Below are 24,489 nucleotides of genomic sequence, written 5' to 3' on the forward strand. Positions count from 1 at the left end.
TAGGTCAGCTGAATACCTACACAGCCTTACCAGTTAGAAGCATGACTAATAATGCATATAGAGCAGAAAATTTACAACTCACTGTGAAGCACCAATGTAGTTCTCATGCTTCTTTGAACTAATGTGTTTGAAAATCATTCTTTAGGTTATTCTGAGAAGCAGTTGATACATTCCCAGTCTTTTTTGATCTTTAAGAAATGCAGACATTGATTCTGTAGTTGGTATCCATATTATTTATCACAGTCATGGTGTTATATGATGCAATTTGTGGAGCTCTTTCACTGAATGTGATCTCTGTCTGGAGTCTGCGTTAGTTTTGGATCCTTCTGAACCATAAATGGTCAGAACATCTTTTTCTAATATTTAGTTGGATATAATCTTGTTAGTCTGAAATATATATTCTTTTATATTTTTGGTTTCTTCATGTGCGTGTGTGTGTGCATGTGTTTGCTTGCATGTATGTCTCTTTCACTAGCGAATTTTTGTCTCAAACATTTACGCATGCCCAGGAAAGCAGAAAGTAAATTGCTTGGAAATAGAAAGGAATAGAAAGGATTTTTTTTTTTTTTTTGGGGGGGGGGCGGGGTGGTTAATTATTGTTCAAGGAAAGACTGAGAAAGTAAAACAGAACAGAACAAGTGAAATTTCAGTTAGAAATAAAGGGTTGAAATTAATTGAGCAAAAATCACCGTTAAGAAATGCAGGCAAAAAGTCATCAATTGTTAGGCAACGGTCCAATTCCATTCTCATGGCAATTCTGTGAACCTGTTTGGGGGTCTCTGTTTGTACCCCTGTCACTCAGGTATCTCTGATGCAGAGTTGCCTCGTGCCACAGTTTTGTTGTAGTGATGTCTGCTTTGTGTGAGGAAGGTTTGATTGGCATGTAATGATAGCTGTCAACTCAACAATGATAAGGGATCAGAAGCTCAGTCTTGGTGATGTGTACTTAGAAGCCAGTCCTCTGTAGATGAATCTGAAACAGGTAGCCACACTCTGAGTAACTGATAATCTTAGAGTCCATCTTGGTGAAAGACGTTTGTCTTATGCTTTGGAAAATCCGATTAGATCCATCCAGCTTTTCCATTTAGGTGCCAAAAAATTATACTAGCCTTGTAAACATGAACACTCAGCTATGAGTAGTACAGACAAAAACTGAGTGTCCATTGTGGTAGAAGCCTGTCACAAGGAGGAAACATGCTATAAAGTGATGGTAATGTGTCTGTACTTCCCTCTGCTACCTTGTACGTTCCTGCAGCAGTAGCTGTCGCAGTAATCTGTACCCTTCTGTGTTCTTCTTTTTTCACAACTCTCTTATTCTATTCCCAACACTAGAAGGTTAAAATATAAAAGCGGCATATATTGTAACAAGAAAACTTAATCTTTTTTCAATCTGTATGTGATTTTACTCTAGACAAGGCAACTTTCCAGATTTGCATTAACCAATATTTGAAACAGGGTGGTTTTAAGACTTAGAAAGCTGTCTAGGACATCGTACTACGTTAGCCTGAAAAGTTTCAGAAAAATGATATTTAATATATATATTTCAGAAATAGCAAAGTTTTTGTAAAAGCAATAATAAATACTAGTTCAAACTCTTAACAGTATTTTTTTGATGCCTTTTTTTTTTTTTAACTTATCACTGTTCTGAAGTGTGCTGGGGAGGATATCACTTACTCACAACAGAGTTATTAACTAACTCTCAGTGTGCTTGGTCCAGTAAAACTTGGAGACCGCAGTTTAGACCAGACAGGAAGAGGGTGGTTTGAGTAAAAAGTAGTCTGTTGGAGTAAATCATTTCTAGTCATCAGTATTTAGAACATTTCTAGCACTGAGTTAAAAATAAAAAAATATTTAAAAAATGTTCAAATGAACCAACATGGTCTGAGAAGCATTGGTAAGATCTTACCATTAGTCAGATGTTCTTGCATAAACATCTGTGCTGAGTATTGGTGTCTTTTTGGTTTCAAAAAGGATTTTTTGGATTTTGCTTGTTTCCACTTGGTATTCTGAGACGTAAGATCTGCACTGAGTTCAGGAGCTGCTCAGTTCCAGGTCTGGTATCAATATGGAGGGGCTGAAATGGAGCCATCGGTTAGAAATATTCTATGTTTCTGATACGTCTAATACTGAGCTGAGATACTTAGTACCAGCTCAATGGCATTTTGTTGGCTTTTTCCACTGCCATCAAAATGGCAGTGGTTTTGCTGAGGCTTGTCTGGAAGAGGACTTACATCCTTGCATGCCTGCAGGAGTGTAGACGCCATGGCAATGCCTTGGTGTAAGGGCTGGCTGTCTCCTGTTGTGCAGGCTGAAAGGACATGGTATGGGCTTTGGGTGTTTCAGTTAGTTGGTTGTCTTTTTGTTTGTTTGATTGTTTGGTGTGTGGGGATTTTGTGTGTGGGAGAAAGATGGGTTTGTTTCTCACTTGTATTTTGAATTCTACACACTATATTATAATTTTTCCATCCTGATCTATAAATGCTTCTTGAACAAGTTGGCACCTCTTGCTTAAAGAAGTCTTTACAATGTAGCCAGCTATAGTTCAGGGTAAGTACTGGTATGTAGGCACGGCCAGCCATTCATTCATATGGGAGGGAAGAGTCTCTTCCTAACTCATGCTGGAAGTTAAGAATCTAATCCATGTAATTAAGCTAGTAGGAATAAATATTAAATTCAGAAGTACTCTTTCAGTTTCAGAGGGTCTTGCAGTTCTGAATGAAGCCCTTTGAAGTTAGCACTTTTCAAGACTGAGCCTGCATGGATTTAGCCCTAAATTAGCAAGTGAGTTCAAGTTTTCCGTCCCAAGCTGTGTTATATAATGATATTAAATAATGCTTGGTTGTAACGAGAATTTGAACTTAATTGTTTCATTATAAATCTGTTATTATTCCTAAGCATCAGCACTATCTTTTGTGCATGAGGATGAGACCAGGTAAATACACCTTCTGTCTTCTTTAGTGTGAAAGACAGATGCTTTCAGTCTGGCTTCTCTAATTCATTGAACACTAGGACTAGTTCTATATAAGCAGGGCAGATATATGCCAGACCCTCCCTCCAGGAAAGGCCTTCAGCTGGCTCACAGTACCATACTGTAAAGCTTGCCATAAAATGTCAGAGATTGGAATGTGTTGGTCATAGCTGTTGTACAGAAGACATTGTCGAGGGGGAATCTTTTATGAGTGGAAAAAGCTCACCAAACCACCCCTTATCTCCCTTTTCTTGTCCTTTATTTATGAAAGATGATACTAAAAATGTAAACATATATTCCAGATTGAAAGGTTTATTCAAGACACTGTACTTTTGAGGGATGCTAAAAAGGCAAGTAGCACTTGTCTCCTCCCTTACGAAGGCGTTTCTTTTAACTGTGGTCTTGATTGGTAAACATATTTCTACAGTCCTGGAATTTAATATCTTCATTTGAATTGAATAAAGCCAGTTGAACGCTGTTTGGCAGTTGGCAACAAAGTACGTATATTGAGGTGCCAAGAAGAGACTCTGCTGAGCTTCAGATGCTTTGCATTCCAGACCTGTTACCTTGTAAGTGTAATATTTACCAGATTTCAATCCGTCTGGAGATGAAGAGCAGGCCTGTGGAGGAGAGGGGAGTTAGGGAGATTTTAGACTTGAAGAAGAAAAACTTGAATGAGCTGGTACAGCATGCTAAATTCTTCTTGGGTAATTGACTTGCATGAAGGCAGTGTAAAGAGCAGTTGCTCATAGGCAGTTTATTCAGGCTAAAATCAGTGTTCATGGCAGTAAAAGAAAAGCAGAAGAAGGAAGGGAAAAAAATGAAAGGCCTTCTCTAGCCATGGATGAAAAGCTCTAGAATTTGCAGGGGTTATTGTGTTTCCAAACATGAACCAGTTCTTACAAGAGCGGTTTTAACACTTTTGCTCCTATGCATGTTTTGCTTTTGTAACCAGATGGTTTTGTCTAGTCACAAGGCTTCTGTAGAGGAGACCGTGGTCTGTGGCTCAATCCGCATTTGAAATCTTGTTTACAAACAGAGCTGGAAAATGAGCAGAGATGAATGACTGGAACTCATAAGAAGTTTTAATCAAATCATAAAGTCCAAAGCCTGAGAAGAAATGAGAAAGATATGCAAAGTCAGCCAGATACTTCATATTGCAGTCCCATCTGAATGCTCTGGAGTATGATTTCAGATTCTTGTCTACAAACCGAAACGTGAGGGAGAAGCTGGATCTAGTTCAGTTGGACTTTATTTGATTATGCCTCCATGCTATTGTAGCTGAAAAAAATGCTGCAATTCCAAATATGATGTGTTACAATTGTGCAAATTCCTTAATCCGTTTTTCCATTCATTTATGTAGTAATTAAAACCATAGACCTGGAAACTATTTTCACGGGCAACTTTCATTTGCAGAAGCTTATTTCATTTCATGTATTTTGTGATTCTATATTCAATTTTACTCCCCTTCCAGAAGAGAGTGAAACTTGATGGTGAACTTCATTGTCAATCTGCATATTGGCTCAGTTTCTTACAAATTGTACATTACTGTATTGTAGAGAACATGAAAGTGTAATTGTGCTGGTTTTGGTTGTTTCATTTTGTGTTTTTAAATTTCATCTCGCTGTCCTTAGAGTGCACCACAAAATGCTCTGAGAATAATCATAAGCTTAAAGAGAAAGGAAAGTTTGAAGAGGGGAAAAAGCACAGTGATTTAAAGGAATGAAATAATGGGAGCTCTCCAAGTGAGATGAGGGAGCAAAAGTAAAAGAGTTACCATGAACTGTGATGAATAGTAGATGCGAACTTAACAACTGTGGTCATGGGAGCTGTATAAGATAGAAGAAGAGGATAGTTCAGGAGACAGCAGTTCAAAAGCATGTTGTCTTATGTAGTGATCTGCAGCCATAAATAACACGCAGTACTTTGTGCTCCAGATGTATGACAGTAGGATACCACCAATTCCAGGTTCTGTGTTAGCATAGGACATTGTTTATGGTATTCTCTTCAGTAAAGTCATCCACGATGCAGCAAAAATCACTGCCCCTGCTGCGGTCTGTAGAATACTGTATTTAATTTGATTATTGTGTAAAGGAACTTTGTTAACCAACTTCCATCAGTTAAAACTATATTATTTTCCCTTTTTAAAAAGAAAAAAAAAAAGGAAGACTAGATGGCTTTGTCTAGGTTGATATTTAATCCAGGCTGGGGAGGTCTGGAGAACATTGGTAGCAGGTGGCTGTCCATTAGCCAGCTTGAGGTGAATGGGACAAGCTCAGCCTCACACGTAAATCTCTGCTTGCTTACAGAAAGTTGGCACTCATCTTTGTCTCTCTCACTGCAAGTTTGAACTGGAAGGCCACTGACAGCACAAGTGTGAAAAGTAACGTCCATTATCTTTCCTGTACAGAGGTCTCCTCTAAACACAGAGCTTATGTGGGTTGGGAAAGCAGTAATGAAAATTGCATTGCACATGTGAGATGCATCAAGGATTTGGTCCTGTGAGGTCTCACTCTGAGGAGTTTCATGAATGCTGGGTACATATCATTCTCCCTTTCTGCTAGAGACTCTGAGGCAGGACGGCTTTAAAGCCAATGGCTGCTTAGGAGAGCTCATAAGATTACTTCAGCAAGACTGTGTTAAAGTAAAGCAAACGCTTGTGTTCTTTTTCTCCAGCAGAGTTGATAGGCTTCTTCCCCTGCTCTCCTACTAAATATCTAGACTGATTTTATTGCTTATCTCACATACATTTATTTCCAGTTGGTTGAACTACCCCCTAGATGAATAGAGGTGAAATAAAACATTTCCCTAGAAAACAAGAGAAATTATATTTAGACTATTCTGTGCTAAGGTAGAGAGACACATAAACACATCAGTATGAACGGCTTAAGTTGAATTGTGAAATAGCCTGAGAATCTCTTTTCACTGCCATTTCCTTGATTTCAACACCACTGAGTTTGTCGTGTATGACGGCTTTGTGGTTGTTGTGACACTGTTGGAGAAAATTGGATTTGGGGAAAGTTGTCTTAGCAGTTCTTTAAATAATTCAAAATGTTTTCCAGGTTTTGTTTTGTTTTGTTTCTTTCCAGCACAGCTTTGTTCTGCAGTGGTACATTTTTTGTAAAGAAGACTTTTGTATAGTGTTGCTTTGCCATGGCAGTGTACATGTATAATCCTGAGGATATATCCAAGGGATTTCCAGCCATCCTCTTGGATTTCATAATAATACTTGTGATTAGGAGCCCTTCCACGTAGAAAACTAAAATGCAGATGTGTATTTACAAACTTAAAGCACAGCACAAGTCATCCAGCACTAAAGGCACAAGTTGGAGCCTGTGGTGAGTGTATCTGCTGTAGGAGTTGCGAGCTGCACCTAACTGACATTTGGTGAATGGCCTAATTTTACAGACAGAGACATATGCTGGCTAACCACGTCTCACGTTAAAAGAAGCATTGAGTCCCCTTGCTTGGAGGTGTTAGCTGTGAAAACATTCTAACCTGATTTCTTGCACTGAAAGTTTATGCCTGTGCTTCTGTCTGAAGGTCAGGCTCAATCTCCATCCCTTCCAGCAGAGCTGCCCACTGGGGTGGGCTCCCCAGGTCCCACCTGTGAGGTGCACCATCCTTTGCCTTCTCTGCCTGAGGCATAGCTCAAGGAGCCCTGCTTTCTTTACCTGTCTTATGTTCACAGTTTTTGATGGATTCTGACAGATTCAATGAAAGTATGTCTGCACAATGTATTTTTTTTAAGCATAGCTCATTAGTAAGTTGGCACTGAGATAACACTGTGAAGCCAGTTTTAATCCTGCTGGCTGGGCTGTCACTGCAAGTGAAATTCATGAGGAAGGTGCCAAGGAGAGGAAGGATTTAGAGAGAAAACATAAAAACATATATAGCCCCTTTCTCAAACACACACCCATACCTCTAACCTTATACCTAATCTGCTGTTGAGAGGAGAAGGGAAAATATTTTTGTAGATAAAAATGCCTTAAGGTTACTTGGTTTAGGAGGCACAAAGACTGCTTAGGGGTTTTCAGCCACTGCAGGTGGTTGTGTAAAGCAGTACAATATACAACTAATGCGGTTGGTCTTGAGATCATATCTGGCCCTTCAGCCTACTCAAGGAGGGGTCTCTGGTTACAGACTACTTCTGAAGGCACCAGTTCAGTAGTGTGCAACCAGAAGAAGGTTGGGATGTGAGAGAGGAAAATTAAGGTCATTCCAATGAGGAAAGCTGTTGGTCAGTCTTGTGAATGGCAGGAGGTTAATCTGACCTGTTTTAAGTCACTGTAGTCATTGCAGTCATAAGCAGCTAAACAATGCATGCAACTGCAAGTTTGATCTTATTTTGCCATTGAGGAAAGTTGGTTCATATTCCCTGACAAGTTTTTTTTCTTTTTTTTTTTTTCTCCAGAGGAGATAAGAGACTGTACTTGCTTATGATTCCTAGCTGAAAGAGGAGCAGCCTTTGTGGAGAGAGATGAAAGACACTAGGAGTATTTTTCTTACATTCCAGTGTAAGCAGAATAGCAAAGTACATACCTGAGAATTTTCCAAGTACAACACACATCTATTTACATATTTGATTTCAGTGGTGATACATGATAACCTGGGATCTCATTCAAAGGATCCTGATGGGGATTTGAAAGGAGTTCTTCTTCCTTTAACGTTCACAAAATAACTGCTGAAAGCTGAAGAACCTTTTGTTGGCAACCTAATTTCACAGAGAACAGGAGGCAGAGAAGCTGGAGATGGTTTTCTTGTGCTGAAAATCCTCTCTGTGCTTACAAGTGTGGAGATAAATTCCTGACTCTTTAAAAACTGGTTTGTCGGCAACTTCAGTACAATCGAAATGTCGCTCAGATTTCAGAGGGGCTTTGGTACCTTTGTATCTTGCACTAATGCCAGTTGATGGATGCTGCAACTTTTCTACTTGTGCGTCTTCCCAGCAGAAAAGGATCTGTCAGTTCCCATTGGGAATGCGTGGTCGTGGGCTCGACATCATAGTGTGAGACCCAGGAGCTGAGGACACATCTAAGGATGTGTTTTCCCGTTATTAACGCTGTAGCGTTGCATAAACAGCAGTGAGATTATAGTGGGGGTTATGTTCAAGAAAGAGAACCATTCTACTGTTTCTTTCCCCCATACATTTTAATCTGCCACAAGATTAAGATCTGTTTGTTGAGCAACACAGATAGCGGTATGGTTAGTATTTGCATTCCCTTTTGGCTCCTCTGCATGAGAGGAGATGTGTAAATAGGACTTCATGCAGGAGAGAACTGGTGTCAGACCTTTCAGGCTTCCTAAAATGTGTGGAGATTTGTATATGCTGAAAGATGGTCCAGAATGGAAAAATTGGTATTTGCCACTCTCCAGAATACTCCCAAGTAATTAGGTTACCCCAATTAAGCACTGCTCAACGGCTCAAAATTAAGACATGAAAATAGCTCTCTCGTGATGCGTAAGTGTTGTTTGCAATAACCAGTCCCTTCAATTCAGCATGGAAGAGGGAAAACAAGTCAACAGCCTGGAAAGATTTAAAGTCAAGCTGAGAAGAGAGTTGGGTGAGTTTGTGTTACGGATTTTTCCTTCAGAAGATTCATTTTCAAGCAGTCTTAATGGCAGAAGCATACTCAGAGCAATGTACATCTCAGGGGGACTTGCAGGTGGTCTATGTGAAGCTAGCTCACCCACATTTCCTGTTTCTTCAGTTTTTGCAAATAAGCAAATAGCTGTGTTTTTGTCGTTGTTGTTGTTTTTCCAGGGGTAAGAAGAACAAGTCTGTGCTGTGTGTTGCTGCTTCATCCTCAGAGGTGCAGCTGAGAGGGGCAGAGCACAGCCTGGGACATTCTTTACACTCATCTCCTAGAAGGGCATCATTCACACCACGTCTATCTTTTTGGGGGAGTTGGCTTTGTTGGTTTTTTGTTTTGTTTTGTTTTCCTAAAAGGGCCTGGACACTTTCCCCTTTCATTTTAGCTATGGATTTCAGCAACATGAACTGGCTTTTGATCCATTTCCAGCTTCAGAGGTTTTGGTCCAGGCATTTGATTCAAGGCTTAGGACTTGGTCTAACTGTGCTAAAAGTTATTACTTAAGAATTTATTTTTATAGCAGAAATGGTCTTTGAGGCAGTTCTTGCTTTCCTAAAAGCTGCAGAACAAAAGAGCCATTTCTTAGAGGAATTCAGCATTATTCACCAGAACACAGTCTTGGGACAGGAAAGTTTATAAAGGATCATGACTGTGACTTGTAATTACCTCATGACTGCCTTGTGGCTGTAAAGGAACAATAACAAAAGTTTTTGAAATCCCTGTGCTGACTTACCCTAACACACATTTGAAGATATAAACCACATGCACACTATCTGTATGCCTTACTTCCAGATATCTTCTTATAGCATTGCATAGATATTTCCTTTTTGCTCAGGACAGCCTGCATAGATACCTGACTTCACAGAATCACAGAATGGTTTGGGTTGGAAGGGACCTTAAAGATCACATAGTTGCATGTCCCCTGCCATAGGCAGGGACACCTCTCTCTAGATCAGGTTGATCAAAGCCCCATCCAGCATGGCCTTGAACACTTCCAGGGATGGGGCATACACAACTTCTCTGGGCATCCCATTCCAGTGACTTACCACCCCATAGTAAATAATTTCTTCCCCATATCTAATCTAAAACTACCCTTCTTTACTTTAAAACCATTATTGCTTGTCCTATCCCTGCAATCCTTGACAAAGAGTCCCTCCCCAGCTGTCCTGCAGGCCCACCTTTATGTACTGGAAGGCTGCTGTAAGGTCTCCCTTGAGCCTTCTCTTCTCCAGGCTGAACAGACCCTGCTCTCTCAGCCTGTCTTCATAGGAGAGGTGTTCTAGCTCTTCGATGATATTTGTGGCCCTCCTCACTCATTCTAATAGGTCCATGTCCTTCTTGTGCTGGAGGCCCCAGACCTGAACACAGTGCTCCAGGTGGGGTCTCCCAACAGCAGAGGAGGATAATTATTTCCCTCGTCCTACTGGCCATGCTTCTTTTAATGCAGCCCACAAAATGGTGGGCCATGGGCTCACCTCTCAATCCTGTCCAGGTCCCTCTGGATGGCATCCCTTCCCTGCAGTGTGTTGACTGTACCACACAGCATGGTGTCATCAGCAAACTTTATGAGGGTGCACTCAATCTCACTGTCCATGTCACAGACCAAGGTGTTAAATAGTACCAGTCCTAATACCAGCCCCTGAGGACCACTCATTGCTGGTCTCCACCTGGACATCAAGCCAATGACCACAACTCATCCAGCCAATTCCTACCCACCCAAGTGGTCCATCTGTCAAACCCGTGTCTACAATTTAAAGACAGAGGTAATCAGGACAGTGCCAAATGCTTTGTACAAGACTTACTCTGAAATAAATAGCATAGTGTGTATGGAAGAACTCTGCACTGTCATCTATGTTTCTTAAGTATTTTTCTTCCAATCCTGAAACCCATTCAGATTTTCTCTCTCTCTATTTTTTTTTTTTTTCCTGTAAATGAACAACTGTGGAGGGCAGGGGAAGTACAATGCAGTCTGACTCTGAAAAGGATTATTCTATCAGCATCACTTTTTCTTGTTGACTCTGCTCAGACAATGCATTTTTTCAGTGAGGTATTTGTTTATTAATGATCCAGTCAGTTGCAGGGTAAGGAGAAAACACAGGAGCCAATCACACTGACAACCACTGTGAAGCAGTTGGGTGAAGGCAGGAGATGATACTCCGTATTAAAAGATTCACGGGAGATTTTTCTGACGTCAGCTTTTTCATTAGTTTGGTTTCTCTGGGTAGCCCGGTGGCCTGCCCTCCAATCCTGCAGCTATGTTCCTGATTTTTTTAATTATTCTTATTTTCTACATACGTGGCTATACCCCAGCTCACAGAGACTGACAGATACCTTTTGCTGTATGTTTTTAGGTGAAGAGAGCCAAGGAACAGGCAAGATTTAAGGTCAATGTTCTCTGTATGTCTCGGCAACCAAAACTGGAGTTTGCAGGCCAAAACAGATTCAGCTCCATTTCTATGTCAAAACCCAAAGCTAATTTTCAAAAGAAGTTTGTAGGAACAGTTTGGACATCTGAAAATCAGTCCAGAAACATGCAATTGCAACATCGCATTCTAGGGACATTTGGAGAAAAAAAAAAAAAAAAAAAAAAAAGATGCCTCAAAGTGCTGGTTGCTGAACACTTGAAAATCTGTATTTAAGGTCTGGCTTAAAGTACAAAATGGATAATGCATTTCTGCTTTCTGCATGTTAGCATTCGTAGCAGAGCCTGGGAGGAGAAGCTGGGTCTTTCTGTGCTAGCATGTGGCCACATCATTGACTCAGTGTCCCCTTGCAGCCAGCAACACCTCCATCATTGACGAGAATGATTGCATGGACTCTCCATGAGGCTTTTGGTCATCTTTTCAGATGAAGTGCAATGCACCTGCAATTTTTCTCTTTGGTATTAAATTTAACTCCCCTTTGCGTTTTGGCTGATGGAGTAAATCTTAGTGTGTTTTAAAAGAGTAGCTAGTGGTGCAACAGTGGTATGTATGTCACAAAGTCTGGTAATTACTTTGTTCCAAACCTGTGTCCATACAGATGTTCAGTGGTGTATACTTTGTGGACACCTGAAGTTTGACAGAGACTGCATAGGCAGAAAAAAAAAAAAGTACATTTGTGCCATGTAAGTGCTGCCAGGCGTCTTTGCTGTGAGCACCTTGGAGTCTGCTAATGACATTTATTGAGCCCTCATAGGTAGTTTATGGCATAATAATTATGTGTATGTATTCCCTGCTGAATATCAGGAGCTTAATGAGTCTTCATTACAAAAAAATAAAAAATTAGCTAGTACACAGTAAGATATATAGCTGATATATGTAGTAGGAAGTTACTAAAATAAGAAAACATCTTCAGTGTTGGCTTCTGTTAGCAGAACTGCTGAAAGAAAGTCCCGTTTAAATAGCTACAGCAGGAGTCCCTGTGGGAATAAGGTTGTTTTTTGTTTGTTTATTTGTTTGTTTGTTTTTCCTCCAAGGGAATTACCTCAGGACTCTGAAGTCCATTGTCTTAGTGAAGGCACACTGAGGCTTCCCCATTTGACTGGGATGACAGGTCTAGCAGTCAGTATTGGTGGTAAAAGAGGGAAGTGGCTTCAGATTTCAGGCTTTTGTTCTGACCTTTAAAATGACCATTCAGCAATTGGATCCCCAAGCTGTTCTCATTCTGTCTGTTTTCCTGATGAAGCTATCTCTGTCATCCTTTGCCTATGCCTGTCCATCTCTCTTGCTAAGTATTGGCTCTCCAAGTGCACCGAGAGTGAACATGTTAGGTAATGTGAAATCCTGACTCATCCACAGCCTTGGATAAATTACATATCTCGGGATCATTCAATGGAAGATGCCTAGCTACCAGTTGTTAGTATGGGATCTTCACTCGGAACAGGTGCAATAACAGAATATGTATGCCATGCCTTGCGTTGCACTGTGGATGCACGCATACCCTGCTCTGACAGAAAAGCTGCTGCAGTGCCATGCAGGCAAAAGTTTATTCACTGTGTTCCTAGCAGTTTAATTCCAACACAGTATTCCTCCTGGACTTGAAAACAAACAGTTGCTGACAAATACAAATACTAGCTTGTTGAAGGTAAAGGCAGCTTTGAGTAGCAAAACTTGGAATATGGAGTTAGCCATGGGGACTATGCAGCGTCTCAGATGCTGCTTTTGTGCCATGTGGCTTCAAAGCCTTGCTGCAAGTTGCCCTCCCCTTCAAGTAGCTCTGAGCATGCTGCTTCACTTACTGTGTTGGAATATCCCTGAAGGCAGTCCAGCCCCAGTTGTGATAGTCACCTGTGCATTAGTAAGAGAACAAAATTCACAAAGGGGAAAGAAGGAGATCATGTTATGCAGAGTGGCTGCTACTTGTTGGGGGGGGGGAAAGGAAAGTGAGAGGAAAGAGAAAGAAAAGGGAAGAGAAAAGGGAAGGGAAGGGAAGGGAAGGGAAGGGAAGGGAAGGGAAGGGAAGGGAAGGGAAGGGAAGGGAAGGGAAGGGAAGGGAAGGGAAGGGAAGGGAAGGGAAGGGAAGGGAAGGGAAGGGAAGGGAAGGGAAGGGAAGGGAAGGGAAGGGAAGGGAAGGGAAGGGAAGGGAAGGGAAGGGAAGAGGGAGAGGAGAGGAGAGGAGAGGAGAGGAGAGGAGAGGAGAGGAGAGGAGAGGAGAGGAGAGGAGAGGAGAGGAGAGGAGAGGAGAGGAGAGGAGAGGAGAGGAGAGGAGAGGAGAGGAGAGGAGAGGAGAGGAGAGGAGAGGAGAGGAGAGGAGAGGTAACAGAAAAGAAAAGAAAAGAAAAGAAAAGAAAAGAAAAGAAAAGAAAAGAAAAGAAAAGAAAAGAAAAGAAAAGAAAAGAAAAGAAAAGAAAAGAAAAGAAAAGAAAAGAAGGGAAAAGAAAAGAAGGGAAAAGAAAAGAAAAGAAAAGAAGGGAAAAGAAGGGAAAAGAAGGGAAAAGAAAAGAAGGGAAAAGAAGGGAAAAGAAGGGAAAAGAAGGGAAAAGAAGGGAAAAGAAAAGAAAAGAGAAAAGAAAAGAAAAGAAAAGAAAAGAAAAGAAAAGAAAAGAAAAGAAAAGAAAAGAAAAGAAAAGAAAAGAAAAGAAAAGGAGAAAAAAAAGAAAAGATATGCTATCAGTAAGATGAAATCTGAACAGCCTAACTGGTCCTAATAGTTGGAGGGTTTAGGGAAGCCTGCCAGAGTGTGGAAAGCATAACAACTGCATTTAATAACAATCAAGCAACTCTTATAAATATTTGCATGTGCTGCTTCAAAGCCTACTACATGGTCATTCATGTTCTGCAGTCAGAAAGAAGAGGAAGGAAAAAAAGAGGGCAAGATAAAAAGGGCACTCCATGTTTTGTAGCTGCTGTAATAAGGAGTGGGCAGAGCACCAGAAAGAAAAGAAAAAGGGAAAAGAAACCCTCCAAAGTTTAATAAACACAAAAGGGAATAAAAATAAATCTTTGGAGCATTTATTGCAAGCCCTTGATGGAAGGATTGGATTGAAGCTCTCAGCCTTTCCAGTGTGGGCGTATGTGCGAAGTCGGCCTGTCTGGCCTCCTCCAATGAGAAGAGAAAAGTTGTTTACATTTCCTATCTCGGGCTGTGCAAATAATTAATTCTTTTCTTTTGTTTGTTTGTTTCAATAGCAGAAATGAAAATTCAGAGGGAAAAAAAAAGTGTTTGGATACAATTGAATTTAGGGCTTTCCTCACTAGACAGCAAGCAAACCCTGCTCTCAGAGGAGCTGTGTCAGAGCATTTTGTTTCCTTCAAATGTCAGTACATGCAGTACTTGTGAGGAAAGCCATGGAAACAGAAGCCTCAGTTCATATGACACAACTGTCAAAGGCAAAAGTGTCATCCTGTTATGCAGGAGGTCCCCAACTTGGGGAGTACCTTGAGGATGAAACAACCTCCTTCAGTGCCCACTTTTGGCTTGAGGGAGCTTGAACCCATCTCGCTGTCCTCCCAGGAGCAATGCCTAGAGGTCTGCCTGCTATTTTGAATGGTCATTAAGAAGATGTGAGCAGTCTTTTCTGTTGATGCTTGTCCACCCTGCATCAATAGAGCTATGCTGCTGCCTTGCCTGTTCAGTACTTTGTGATAGGTCTCCTGCACCCCCGTCATTGGAGCAGGGCTGCTTTCTGTCCTGGTTGCTGGCACAAGAGGTTAGAGGATGCCAGATGTTGAACAGTCAGTAAGAAGCCCAGAAACCACAGTTTAAGCCCTTATGCATTTAAACATTCACAGACCAGAATACTTTCTAACCTGGCAGTTTGGACTGTCCTGTGTAAAGCGGCTGATGGAATTTCAGCTCAAAGGAAAAAAAAAAAAGGAGTATAAAAAGAATAAACAAGCTAAACCCGCAATGCTCATTGTTAAGCACACAGAACTATTATTGGTCTAAAGGTAGGAGGAGGGATGCTGTCTTTGCCTTCTCCAACTGTGCTTTATAACTCATCTCAGCCTTACTGAGACTGATTATGATTATTATAGCTGGAAGTATTAATTTTTGTGGGGGTTGAATTAATGAATAATTGAAAGGTGACAAAAATGGAATCTTTCACTGCATTCACTATTCCTTTCTCTCCAAACCAAAATAAAACTGTGTTCTCCTAGCTACAGAAAACATATTGATTTGATTCCACTAATTCATGATAATTGTTCAAAGAATACTTCAGGAGTCTGGTCTGCAACAGTATTATAGTGTTTGCAGACTTAACTTGCTCAGGGTTATCCTGGAGTCTACTGGAGTCACTGGGCAAAAATCAGAGGGGAGTCTAGAGGTATCCAACTGAGACTGCATTGATACAACTGTCAGGTTAAGGTAGAGTTACAGAGATATAAATTGTGGCATCTGAGATCACTTAAAGGCTAATCCAAACCCTTGTAAACTCTATAGGGCTCTTCACCTTCCCTTACATAGAGTTGCAAATCTCAATTCGCTGTCCTAATGTTGATGAATTTTCATGTAACCCCCAATTCTGCAGTCAGCCATTCTTTCACAGAGGAAGGGCTCCAGTGAGCAAAAAGCCATTTTTTTTAATTTTATTTTTAGCTATCCATGAATAATGCCTTTTCCTGAGTTGAATTCCCATGGATATGGGAAATGATAGAATAAATAAACCATACTTATGTTTTTTGTTTTTTTTTTTTTTTTTATTTTTATTTTTTTGCAAAGTATAAAACTGTTTCATGAGAGAGATGTAATTTCTTTAAGATAAGATTTCATTCTTCTCCATTGTCGATGTCCTATGTCTGCTTTCCAACAGAAGGTAAATACTCATTCACTGTGTATGCAAATGCACATACTGAAACACAAAAGCATGCACACTGAGAGAGTATTCCTTCTCTATCTGTTACTGTTTTCCATATATATGATAGAGAAAAATATAAATGGAGAGGTGGTTTAGGAAAATCATTTCAGATGCATATTCACAGATTTATAATATATTGTATCTAAAATAGAGATGTGGAAAAGAAAGGCTACAAGCAAAGTCCAAGAAAGTTCTAGAAATAAGTTAGAAGCTAAATATAAATCAAGCAGACAGTTAAATAGGACTTTTGAATCTGAAATAAAGTCAAGATGGACAGTGTTTGTCCGTGCCAGGGCAAGTGGCTGTCTGCTAGTTCGGCTTGTCCACAGGGAATGAAATTGTAGGCTGATGCCTCAAATAAATGACAGGGAAGGACAACTTACAACTCATCCTGGAAGCATCAATCTTATATATACATGTTATTATGCCAAATTATATTCCTAGTAGGATTAGGTTTGGCTGAGGAACAAGTAGTAGTCTTGGAGTTTCCTATAGCAGAAAAATAAATTCAAGAGATTATTTCCCTCTTAAGTGAGGATGTAACCTCTGAACCAAGTAGCTTTCTTAAGAATTTTCAAAATCTATCAAAATTAAGATCATCATTACATAAAGTTAAGCTTTTCTCAGAAGACTTTCATGTATTTCTCCTTCAGAGAGAAAACAAACATTGAGAGAGACGAGCACTTCTGTATTACTCAGGGTAAAGATGAGCAATTCTGGTGTGGGGGTAATTCATATCCCTTTTGATTTGAGTTCTCATTGTAAGTTTGTAGCTGGTAGGTCACAATACTGATCACAATGCTTTGGGTTTATTGTGGAACACTGCTGATGTGAAGATTTGAGAACTTTCTTTTCCTAATTATGTGGGACCACAAGGAAGTCTGGGGCTTGGGCTTCCTGTTTATATTTATATCTCTTCCACGTTTTACATATTGAAGGTCTTCTTTGGGAAGTACTTTTTCAGAGCGTTTTTTAAGCATTTTGAGAACTCGTCATCTCTCACTTGTAATGCATCTATAGTCAAAGCCTAGATTCTACCTTTCTCTGTAAGATTTTTTCATCTCTGTTTTTAGGAGTTTTTACATCTTTCCATTACAAAAATGATTTTGGCTGAATTATCTAGAGGAAGAGTATTTGTGAATATTATAAAGAGAATACACTTACTTTATTCCTTCTGTGACTGAATGGTACTTGGTATTTATGCTGTAGTCATTTTGAGCCTTTAAAGAGTTACTTGAAGAGATACCACAAGCTGGATGTTACACGTGTAACTGAGCATAAAGTCTGCTAAACATGTTGCCTTGCAGTTTGGGGCTGCTGCGTTGATCAGAAGTTCTGATAGTGGCAGCCAGTCTATAAACACTAAATGTTTGTGAGCTGGTCCTTAGCTATTAATGTGTCTCATTAATATGAATAGGTATCTTTAATGATTTATTCCACCTGTCTTTAATAATTAGTAGCTAGAAGTAAAGATAAATGTCCTGGACTTATGTTCTCCAGTCTCTGTGCTGTGTTATGTATATACATCTGTGAAGAATTATGTATCTTCCAGAAGAAAGTCCTTTGCTCCATTAGTAGATGGATGAATGGATGGCCTGGATGGGTGGAGAGCTGGGACACATAGACAAGCATGAAACCTCAACAGGATTTCTGACCTTCATGGGAGCTTAATTGCTCACCTCTCTAATGTGCAGGCTGTTGTCTCCTGTCACTGTCTGACAAATCCTGAACTATGTGGCTAGTGAGAAAATTTAATATTTTATAATTATTATCTGAAATGTTTCTGCTGGTGTTGCCCCAAGGAAGCCTGTGAAGTTTGCTTCCTCTTCTGAAAATCCTCCCCCCTGCCACGATGCAGTTTTCATCTTTCTTCTGTTTCTTTGTACATTTCAAAATGTAAGAGAAGAGGAAACCTTTCCCTCAGCTTGAATGGAGATTTTATCAGGGCCTTTGAGTCATTTCGACTCATCCCTGAATTTGGCTCGCTATGCCCACTCTGCAATTTGAAGAAAGTCTTGCCAAACAACAGGGTGTGGAGAATGTCACACATACAGAGCATGTTCAGAGTTTTCTGCACATGGTTTTCTGTTTGTGCTCTTGGCCAGAATTAGGTGGAACAGCCTCAGATGATCACTGAACCCTTCAGGGTAATCCGAATTGTGCAAAAGTAGTTTGCTGCTTAACCTCAGTCAGGGTTTACAGCTGGAAAGGAGGAAGAGATTATTTTGAAACCTAAACTGATACTTTTGATACCATTACTGAAGACTTGATTCCACTTTTCTGTTATTTTTTATTTTTATTTTTTAAATCATTTTTTTTTATTGCTTTCCCCCTAATATATAGTGAGGGGTGCTTTTATTTATGACTTTTACTTCTTGCAAATGGTCAATATTCATGTAATTCTATTTATGTCTACTGCCTGCATGTCTTTTACTTCCCTTTCGTCTTCCTCTTCTATTTTTGCCTTTGCTACAATCAGAATGAATATTTTATTCCAATAAAAATCCTTAATAGCTAAATAGGAAACAAAACTTGAAGCTGACTAATTTATACTCCATGCCCTAGGGGGAAATGGGTTTTAGAAAGTATACATATCAAATGATTTCCTGTTACTTGTCTTCTTAGTAGATCTCTGTGAACTCTGTGCAAGTCTGAAGGCATTTGCCAGATAACAAATGTTCTGATTTTTTTCCAATTTGGAAGCATCCAAGATTTTCCACCAGTAAGTGGAAAGAATGGGGTTAAACACATGCCCTGAGATAGAGTTGGAAATGGTTGTTAATCTCTATTAATCTGCTATTCCTATAATCAAACACATGTGGGGTTGTTTAATTTGTTAAATTGTTAATTGCTGAGGTTGTCTTGCATTGCATTGTATGAAACAATGTATTATATCATTTGAAAAAATACATAAACAATCGCACTGCGTTATTTCAGATGCCATCCCACCAAGCTATTACAGCCTTTACTTCCGAATCGTGAGATTTGATGTCTCGGCGATGGAGAAGAATGCCTCCAACTTGGTGAAGGCCGAGTTCAGGGTCTTCCGCCTGCAGAACTCAAAGGCGCGGGTCTCGGAGCAGCGGATAGAGCTGTACCAGGTAAGGCTCTGGCTATTACTGCCTTCTTTCACAGGTAGCTTTTTTGCCATGACTGTGCTAGACAGAACTTCATTCAAAGTCATATGAAGCTGAAATACACATACTTTTCTAGAAAGTGCGCTTCAGGACTCTAGCATTCTGCATATAGTGACAGAGGAGGCATATGGAAGCTTCGTGTTGATGATTTGCTGTAAGTAAGTGACAGAACAAGGCACCACGCAAGGAGTTCTGAGGGTCTCTCTCTCCCAACACCTGATCTGCATTGTAGGTTACATAGAAGAAATCAAATTGCTCTCTCTGGCCTGTGTTCAGGATAAGCCTATTAACTGTTCCTTGCAGAAATGTCATCGTTAATAACTGAGTTTCAAGTCATTGCAGTTTCAGAACTCAAAGCAAGTCAGTGGAAAATTCCTTCATTTAGGAGAGAGGAAGAAAATGACCCAGTGACTGTTTTACTCTGGGGTGTTGATAAGATTTTTTTTCTTTTTTTTCTGTTTGTTTTCAAATTGCACCCTGCACTTCAACCAGTGACATGAGATGATTTATAAACTTGGTCAGATGGTATTGTCACTGAAGAAGCAAATTCAGTCTTGCATAGAAGCCATCACAACCCCACAAAACATCCTCTGTGTGTGAACAAGCTCAAGCAGAGGCTCCTCTACCTAGGTAATGAGTCAGCTTGCACACATGCTAAACCAATTAAGGTCAACTGCATAGAGTCTGTGCATATGTTTGTGGAACTATTTTCTAGAGCGTATTTCATGTAAAGCATAGTTCATCTCACCAACAAAACCAACAGCAAAAAAGGAATCAACTCCCCACAGTTTTATACTGGCTAAAACTGACAGTTGTTCTACCAACATGGGATTTGTTCAGCTGAAAACCCTGCTAGGGAAGAAGTCATCGTGTTAAATAAAGTGTGTTGAACCCTTCTTTGGCTCTGTTTTTGCTGCCCTCATTTGCTGCACCTGAGCACAGCCACGAGTTTGCAGCACAGTAAAGCCTGGGTCTGATCCTGTGGGTGCAAATTTGAGTTAGTTATTTCCCTCACTTTCAAAGTTCACATTTTTCTGCCTGGTCTGCTCAAGTGTGAACGAAGCTTGTAGAAATTGCAGATGCAATTTCTGCATAAGCCAGCCTTAGAGACTGACAGCAGGAAAAGATGCACTAGATTTTTAAAACATGATTTAAACAGGAGAGAAATGTGATTCCCCATTGAATGGGGTTAGGTCTGCAGGTGGTCACCAGGTGCTTGCTGTCAAGACTGCAACCTGGCTGCATGCCTTCCCAAGAAAAGACTGGCAGAAAAATTGACTAAATAACATGTTACTTGTTGAAAGAGAAAGCTAACAGAAATCTTTGAAAATCAGTGGTGTCCTTGGTGTGTAAGAGCCACACAAAACTATGCTTCATGTCCCCATGCTGTTGCCACACCAACCTGTCAAAATGATCATATGTTCTGACTTGACCTCACTATTCAGACATCCTAAATGGAGGTAATGGAGTCCCTGTGCTTTCTGAGAGCTATTAATCAGTTACCTGGAAGGAATACAGTTGAGATTACCTGAGCTCAGCTCATTGCACCTCTGTGTTTGAGGAATGCAGGATGCAAAGGGTTCAGCAGAGGTAGGGAAGAAAGGGCCTTTACTTGGCTGGGAATTCGGCTTCTGACAAGAAACAGCTGGTGCTCATTTGAGAGAGGCTGACTCCAGCAAGCCTGTGCCCATGGAAATGACTGACACCTGCACCTAGGGCAGGTACCTCGGTCCTGTAGATAAATATATAGCTGGTGAGTAAGGCAGTCTTTTTTTTTTTTTTTTTTTTTTTTTTTTTGAGGCTGGGTGGGACATACTGATTGAAGTGTTGGGTGAGTAATGAGGTGCTGGTTATTGTAGGATTAGAGCTTTTCTATAACCAAGAATTAGGCTTGCCAGAGGCGGCGAGCTGTGAGTGTGTTTGTGCCAGGTGTATGCTAGGCATGATACTTGTTCCTTCTCCTGCAGAGAAACAAGCTGTTCCTGGAGCATTTCCCTGTAGAGAACGTATCAAAATGATGACAGCTGCCTGCTAGTGCTTCTCTCTTCTTTACTCCTTATAAGCTCCTCTCGTCTTTTCCTTCCTCTACTCCTCCACCCCTACTCTGCCCTTTGGTCATATTTACCACTTCTTGCAGTCTTTTATGAAGTGCTCACCAAAAGCTTGTATGCAGGTATTACCTTAGTTCTACGATGGCTGGTCTGTACTGCCTGGGTTTCTTATCATTGGCTCTGCTGCAGGAATATCAGAGTCCCTAAGTACTCCTACACTTAATCTCCATCACAATGTTTGAGACTGCACAGTGTTCAACAACAAGCAAATAGAAGGAGAAGTTGGAGAGGAGGGTGTGTAGTAGGACAATGCTATTGAAGCATCCTAAAACTAAAAATGTCACCTTTAGAGAGTAAAACAAGGAGCTGAAAGCAGGGAAGAATGACTAGGAGGCATTGGTGCCATGGTACTGCTAGAGGAGCTTCAGGGTTGTGTAGTGATAGGGATGTCAAACAGTGGGGGAAGAAACAAACATGAGGGGTAAGAGAGAATGAGGAAGATGTGCATTTAATTGGAAGTGGAAGAGGCAAATATATTCTGTATGGGCTGGAAAGTTTCTCAGGTATATTTGCTTGAAGCTTGGAAAGCCATGCATAGAGAGAGAGCCTCACAAAGGAGATTGCTGGTAGGTTTGGCAAATATATCTGCTCCTCCTTCTCCATGCATAAGCACTGCTTCCTGTCTTGTGAGATAGTGCTGGGCTTGCCAGGGCTGTTGTGCCCAGAAGCAACAATGTGTTGTTTTTTTTTTTTTTTTTGTCTTGCATAAGCAGTGTTTAATTACTAGCTTTTTTTTTCCTCTCTCTTTCTTTCTTTCCTCCCACCAAGTTTCGGGTTGCCTACTGTTCTAAGTGTTTTGCTTTGCCGAGGAGATCTTCTTGATGAGGGTTTTTCAAATTCCTCTCATACCTGTAGTTTCAGGGAATGGTTGTTGCTGTGTCTTCTTCTCTTTCTCAGTCAAGCAGGAAGAGAGGGGTAAAAGTCTCCTGGGGAGAGGAAGAGCTCTCTTGCTTGTGATTCAGTGGGAAAGAGGGCACCCCTGACCACAGGCAGGTCTCCTAGAGCAATCCACTTTTGTCCAGTGGCAGTTTAGTAGCAGCGTACACACCAACGATGCAGAAAAGACAATACTGCTCTGAAGGACTATTTTAGGAACAGTGAGACAGACATGTAGGGAACATAGAAAAAACAAGCAAGCAGAATATAAATATTTTGTTTCTCCTCCTGATTCTTTCTTTGTGTGGTCCCCTGACCTTACAGATCTACCCTTAAAATGAGAAAGAAATGCAAGACTGCACCTTTTCAGCTAATCTTTCCTCCGGCTCCACTTGGCTCATTTTTCCAAACCACATCAGAGAAGGACGCTGTGTTTTCCTGCAGCCCTTGTTTGCACTGACTCCAGGAAGGCAGTCTGGGGCTGCTTGGCATGGTGAGCCAGAGCCGTGGCCCCTTGCGCCTAGCCCCAGAGCAGGAACAGCAGGATCCTGTACCCACCCGCAGTGGCAAGGTCAGAACGGAGAGGACGCTGATACGTTTGTTTTGGGAGCAAATGGTTGTTTATCCACTGGCCAAGCCAGCTGCACCTGGGCAGTAGGTCCTGGAGATGAATTTTTCTGGAGGTGCCCTGGACACATCCTGCCACTCAGGTTCATGGACCCTGCTGAGCTGGGCAGCTCCCCGGCCACATGTTCATGGTTCTTCTGTGGTGGTTGCAGGCTTTGAAGTCTAAGCTGGTTTCTCAGGTAGCCTCACTGACCTCAGGGGAGTGTATCCAGGGAATTAATGGGACTGAAGTTAAGTCCCTTTGCAAAGTCCCATGCAGTGCTGGTTTTCCTCTGTTCAACTCAACGCCTCTGCTCTCAGGATGCTCGGCAAGGCTCAGAGCATGGTGAAACGTGCTGCATCTCGCTGCCTGCTTTCAAATAGTCTGCTGGAGCCAGGGGGGGAGTGGTAATCCCTGAGAGCAGAAACAGTTTCTTTAATGTCTTTTTTCACCCAAAATACTTCCCTGAGTATTTGAGGATTAGTCGGTCACATCTGTGTGTTCCTGTGCAGATAGGAAATGCAGTACACATATTAAGTAGTTTTAAGATAGGAAAAAAAAATAAAGCTCATAGAAGTGGGAGCTAAGCTTCCTTCATAACGCTGGTATAAAATCTTCTGTCTTTTCTTGGCTCTAGTTAAGTGAAGCCATAAAGAATTAAGTTATTTAAAGGCACTATCTTTTCTGTTATTTTTTCTGCCTGAAAGTGAGGGTTAATCCACTCATGGTGCCGCTCAGCTAGCAGCATGATGGAGAGTGGGAAGCTGGAGGGAAGGAGGGGAAGCAGCATAGCCTCAGGGGCAGCCAGTGCTCTCCTATGCTTCTCCACTGTACTGTGGTTTCGTGATGTGCTTCTTAATGTGCACCAAGACTTCAGAAAATATTAAGGGGATAAAGTACTCTTGGGGGAGGGAGAAAGAGTAATATTAAATAAAAAAGCTTTAGCATCCTCCAGTGGCCCTTGCTATGTTTTTAAAGATTTATGCCAAATGCAGGCTTTATTGGAATTTGATCAGATAAAGCTTGGTTGTTATGGGAATGTCTTTGTTCATCAGTTTCCTTGCCTGCTTTGAAGACTTCATCACATCTTTTTTTTATTAAGGTGCTTCTGTATTTAGGAATAGAGTCCCTGCACCCTTCAGAAAAAAAGCTTGCCTTTTATGAATAAGCATTCCAAAAAATAAATAGCACCATAGCAAAGCTGGACAAGTGAAAACCCTCGCGGGGCAAAAAGTAGTTGTTCAGGGAGCATTGTGGTATTGTTTTTGAGGTAGTTTTATTATGTACAGACGGTCAAACAATAACAAGTAATAATTGCTTCCTATGGAAGCAGTGCCATGTTTTGGTAACACATCATAAAGCATCACAAAAATGCAGCTAAAGCACGGGATTTTAGCATTGTTGTTATCTGATTATCTGCGCATGTGGGTAGCTTGTGGTTGGTGGATGAAGGGATGTACTGCATGAAGTGTCCAAGCAAATAAATGTACAGCACCAGGCTAAAGCCCGGGGGGACACTGTTATGACAAGCAAGCAAGTGGGAGCAGACCTTTGGTCTTCCTATGTTGGGGATGGTCCCATCCATGCCAAGGGCTCCTGTGGCACTCGCATGGGGTCTAGGAAGAAGTGAATACCCTCCACGCAGTGTCTAACCTGTTTTCTTTAAGGATCTCTCTCCTTGCTTGGAGGTATAAGAAGGAAGATGCTGTGGAACATATTACCCCACTATGAGTCAGATTTAAATTTAAACCACAATCAGTCTTTCAAATGCTTTCAGTTCAGACAGTGTTTTGTCTTGTTTTTCAGTTAGGGAATATGTTTAAAGTGAGCTGCTATAGATTTGGGCCAGATCTCAGCGGTGCAAATCTGAGGCAATTTACACTGGCTGCAGTAGAGCTACTCTAGATTGATCTAAGT

The 24,489-nt window shown here is 41.0% G+C and overlaps 1 protein-coding gene across 1 annotated transcript in view; it reads left to right on the forward strand.

The window, feature by feature from the left end:
* TGFB2 (transforming growth factor beta 2) overlaps positions 1 to 24,489 on the forward strand; it is a 77,032-nt gene that overhangs the window by 30,445 nt on the left and 22,098 nt on the right. Inside the window, exon 4 of the mRNA XM_068675083.1 lies at positions 18,779 to 18,942. Within this exon, the coding sequence (XP_068531184.1) occupies positions 18,779 to 18,942 (164 nt within the window). The remainder of the gene's footprint in view (positions 1 to 18,778; positions 18,943 to 24,489) is intronic.

Source organism: Anas acuta, chromosome 3 (assembly GCF_963932015.1).
Source record: "Anas acuta chromosome 3, bAnaAcu1.1, whole genome shotgun sequence".
In the NCBI taxonomy this organism is placed as follows: Eukaryota; Metazoa; Chordata; class Aves; order Anseriformes; family Anatidae; genus Anas; species Anas acuta.